The sequence below is a fragment of the Ziziphus jujuba genome, chromosome 7 (genome assembly GCF_031755915.1).
Source record: "Ziziphus jujuba cultivar Dongzao chromosome 7, ASM3175591v1".
Classification (NCBI taxonomy): Eukaryota; Viridiplantae; Streptophyta; class Magnoliopsida; order Rosales; family Rhamnaceae; genus Ziziphus; species Ziziphus jujuba.
The window spans coordinates 9,177,430-9,181,346 of NC_083385.1; the positions used below are offsets into that span (position 1 = coordinate 9,177,430).

At 35.9% G+C, this 3,917-nt stretch overlaps 1 protein-coding gene across 2 annotated transcripts; it reads left to right on the forward strand.

Annotated features, from left to right (window-relative positions):
• Window positions 1-2,477, forward strand: LOC107424454 (protein FD). 2 transcript variants are annotated; one of them, XM_048479411.2, is made up of 3 exons: window positions 1-898; window positions 1,041-1,118; window positions 1,213-2,477. In XM_048479411.2, exons 1-3 carry the CDS (start codon window positions 231-233, stop codon window positions 1,289-1,291), a joined length of 825 nt encoding a protein of 274 aa, XP_048335368.1. In that variant the 5' UTR covers window positions 1-230; the 3' UTR covers window positions 1,292-2,477. The 2 variants fall into 2 exon arrangements, with proteins under 2 accessions (XP_048335368.1, XP_048335367.2); XM_048479410.2 differs by having other exon boundaries at window positions 3-898; window positions 1,220-2,477.
• The last annotated feature ends 1,440 nt before the right edge of the window (window positions 2,478-3,917 follow it).

Consider the following 3,917-nt stretch of genomic DNA (forward strand, 5'->3'; position numbering starts at 1 on the left):
TGATCATCATCGTCATCATAATAATAATAACTTATAGTTGATAAAAACCAGCTCCGCAGGCCAAGACTCAGGTCTGGCTTGCTCTTTCAGTTTGGGAGCGGCTCAAGTAATGGTTTCGTAATTTTGTCATTATTCCCACTTCTCACAAAAAGTCTCAGAAAACCACCACTCTTAACACCACCATAACCCATTATTTGTTTCTCAATTCTGTGTCTGTAATTTGGCTCTCAATGTTGTCATCAACGGGTGGTGAAAAAACCCACCACTCCAAAACCAACAAGTGTCTCTCTCCCACGTTATTCTCTTCACTTAGACCGACACCGCAAAGAACCATGGAAGAAGTCTGGAAGGACATCAATCTGTGTTCTCTTCCCGAAACTGGTCCAGCAATCAGGCTTTACAATACTAGTAATGGTAATCCCAACCACCCATCTTCATCCTCAGACTTCCGTAATATGATCCTCCAAGATTTCCTCGCACGCCCATTTGCCAATAATAATAATAACAATAAACCACCACCACCGCCACCGACAACCACCGTCGACGTCTCCACCGCCACCACCAACGAAACCACCCTCTATACTGCACTGCCTCCTCCGGCCACGGCTCTGAGCTTGAATTCCGGTCCCGATCACTTTCATTTTCTTGATAACTCTGGCCACCCTGCTCTTGCTACGTCTGATTCTTGTAATTTACACGCCAACAGCAACAACAGCAATGTTTCTTCTTTTTCATGTCCGTTTGAGGCTTTGGCCGCCTCTTCTCCATCTTTTGGGAAAAAAAGGTTCCCGGAATTGGAATCCGGTTCCGGTGACCGCCGGCATAAGCGTATGATCAAGAACCGTGAGTCAGCTGCTCGATCAAGAGCTAGAAAGCAGGAATGCATCTGTCCAAAACTGTATTATATATTATTATAAATGCTGCTCTGTTTTACGAAATACTGCTTTGACTTTTTCTTTTTTTAATTTCTGAAAAATGTTTTTGTTTTTGTTTTTGTTTTTTTTTTTTTTTAAATAAATTTTTGGTTTGGTTATGAGCAGGCTTATACCAATGAGTTGGAGCTTGAAGTTGCACATTTACTGGAAGAGAATGCAAGACTCAAAAGACAGCAAGAACAGGTATTTATATTAAAATGAACAGGCAAAGAATGTTTTACTTTTTTTTAAATCTATGTTACAATTTTATTTATTTATTTTTCTGTTTTTGGATGAGTCGTCAGTATTGTCAAGCAGCGACTGCTCAACTTCCCAAAAAGAAAACGCTACAGCGAACGTCAACGGCTCCATTTTAAGAAATCTCAGATAGACAGACAGAGAGTGAGAGCCTTCGTTAAAAGCAGTCTCTTTGGAGCTTGGTTATTTAATTGTGGTTTCTACTTTCTATGTCTTGTGTGGCAAATGGGTTTTCCTTTATGCCATATATAAATGGTAAGCATCTAAATATAAATCGAAGATTTTAAGGTAGAACCATGACCAAGACTCTCAATCTTTGTATGAAAGAGATTGTGTTTTTCCATTTCTTTGGAGCGTCTTGTTTGTTTATTTTGTTGCTGTCTTTTTTCTTTTTTCTTTTTTTTTTTTTTTCCTTTTTTTTAATCCTTGAGACTTTCATTCGTTGACTCTTTTTCGAACCCAATTTTTTTTTTCCCTTATTTAAATTAAAAGTAGAAACTTTTTTATTACTTAGTTAAGAAATAATTTGTTTTGGGTTAAGTTGGGGTTGAGGACGAGATAAGGGGTAAAGGACCAATTATATCTTTTGGTGAATAAAGGGCCAGTCGCATAATAAGTCCAAGAGAATTGCATAGCTTATAGAAAAGGTGGAACACTTCTCTTTGTTTTGTTGAGTAGTACTGGCTATCACTTTCACATCTTCTTATCCCTTATCTTCTTCCTCCATCACGCCGTCTACTGCGTACGCTAACCTTTTTCTTTCTCCTCAGTATGACAGCCATTGATGCTTCCTTTTGTTGGGTATATCTGATTGGGCCTTTGTATTTGATTTTTGTTTTCCTGCTTCCCAAAAGACTTCAATGTGGGTCAACACCATTATAGCATAATACTAATAATGTTTGTGAACTTGTTATTTACTTCAACCATCTGCTTTATATATATATATATATATATATAATGGTTGTATTATATTTTACTGGTTGAAGCTGTTTGTGGGTCAAAACAATGAGAAATTAAAGGGTGTTTGTGGGCTCAGTTTTTATACACCTTTAATTTAGTTCCAATTGGTCATATGTCGAGTTAAGTTTTACTTTAGTTTTTGGTTGATGGATTTGCAATGTTCTTGTTTCTTCAAATATTAGGCTTTCTTCTGTCTAAGTCAGAAGTCACTACCGTATCATTTTACGGTTAAATTACGATTGCGAAAGTAAAATATAAATAGTATACGTACTTGGTGGGAGATTCAAAGAGTTTGGAGATCCATTTACTTTCTTTCTCTAACAATGTACATATTTCATTTTTCTAGTCCTTTTTATGGGTGATTTTAGCTTATAAGAGATGAGTATTGCAGCTGTTTGTTCGCAAAATTTTAAAAGAAATAAAAAATGTACTTCATGTACATTAATAGCGAGCTAGAATATGTAAGAAAAATAAAAAAGTAAAAAATCTGATAGGTTACATGTTTGTGTATTTTTTCGTGAGCTATAAAACTGTTTTTATCTTTTAGATTTACAGCTTGCAGGAAGGTAGAACTACTTTCTTTAGGGTCCCCAGATGAGTGCCAACTTTTGTCACCCATATTCCTATGGTTTTATTGCAAAAAAATTGCAAAGCGTGCACGCCTTCAACCTTCTCTTTTCTGTCATTCAGAGAACCAAATTTCGTTTCAGAATCAGATATAACATTTTCAAAAGAAAGTTTTTCCAAAGATAAAAATGTGACCATTGAAATCAAATAAAATACATATAATATAATCAGTAATAATCTCATGGTGTTATTTAAATTATGTAAATCTAATTTTTGTGTTGTGAATATAGTCACATAGTACTGTGATTGGACACCCCATACCAAATCTTCTCCTCTTTTGTAAATTGTAAATTGTATGATTCAGGAGAGAATCCAAGAGGCGAGCTCCTGAGTCTGGGCTTTGTATATTCCTCCCTTTTTAGTTTATAAAACCCCTTTTCAGCCTAAAAAGGAAAAAAAGACATGATCGGATTCTTACCACCTGCAGTGTTGCTGACTAATCAACATAAATGTCCTTTACTATTTGTGGGTATGTAGATCACACAGATTCATAAACTTTGAGAGAGTTTCGAGTTTCACTGGCAATTCTGTGCTAAACGATCTTTGACGATTATTAGAGTTCAATAGAAATCCTCAAATGGCCCTGAAATCGTTCAAATATTTGAAAATATATACTTCTTGGCTGAGTTTGGACCAGTATATGAAACATAGAACATTGTGCATTGTATTTCAAAGAAAGGAAATAATACTTGGAGTCTAAGCTAACCAAGAATCAAGATTCTTTATCCCTCTTGCCTCTCTGGGATTGCTTGGCTTCAACTACCAAGAAGGGCAAGGGCTATCATCTATTTGTTTTTTTTTTTTCATGTACAACTTTTATAAGGATATTGTTTTGGGTTCTAATACTTTTAGTCAAGATTTAAGATTTTTTTTTTCCCCTTCCCCCAATGCTACATTGAGCAACATCCAAACTGCAACGATTTATGTAGAAGGAAGAAATTGATCGAAAACTTAGAACCCAGCTACGTGGAAAGAAGAAAAGTATATGATCATTTCCTCGGTAAAAATTTCTTTTACATAGGACTTGTCATCTTCCATCGAAAACCGGCACATTGGACATGTCTTCCGGCATGCACTGAACCACCTATCAATGCATTCATTGTGAAACTTATGCAGGCAAGGAAGAACTTTAATGTCCTCTCCTTCCATTAATCTCGA

Excerpts from the sequence above, each read along its gene's own strand:
- LOC107424454 (XM_048479410.2), top strand. The coding sequence starts at position 231 with ATGTTGTCATCAACGGGTGGTGAAAAAACCCACCACTCCAAAACCAAC. Across the intron at positions 899-1,040 it reads GAATGCATCTGTCCAAAACT|GCTTATACCAATGAGTTGGA; the intron begins GTATTATATATT and ends GGTTATGAGCAG. Across the intron at positions 1,119-1,219 it reads TCAAAAGACAGCAAGAACAG|TATTGTCAAGCAGCGACTGC; the intron begins GTATTTATATTA and ends ATGAGTCGTCAG.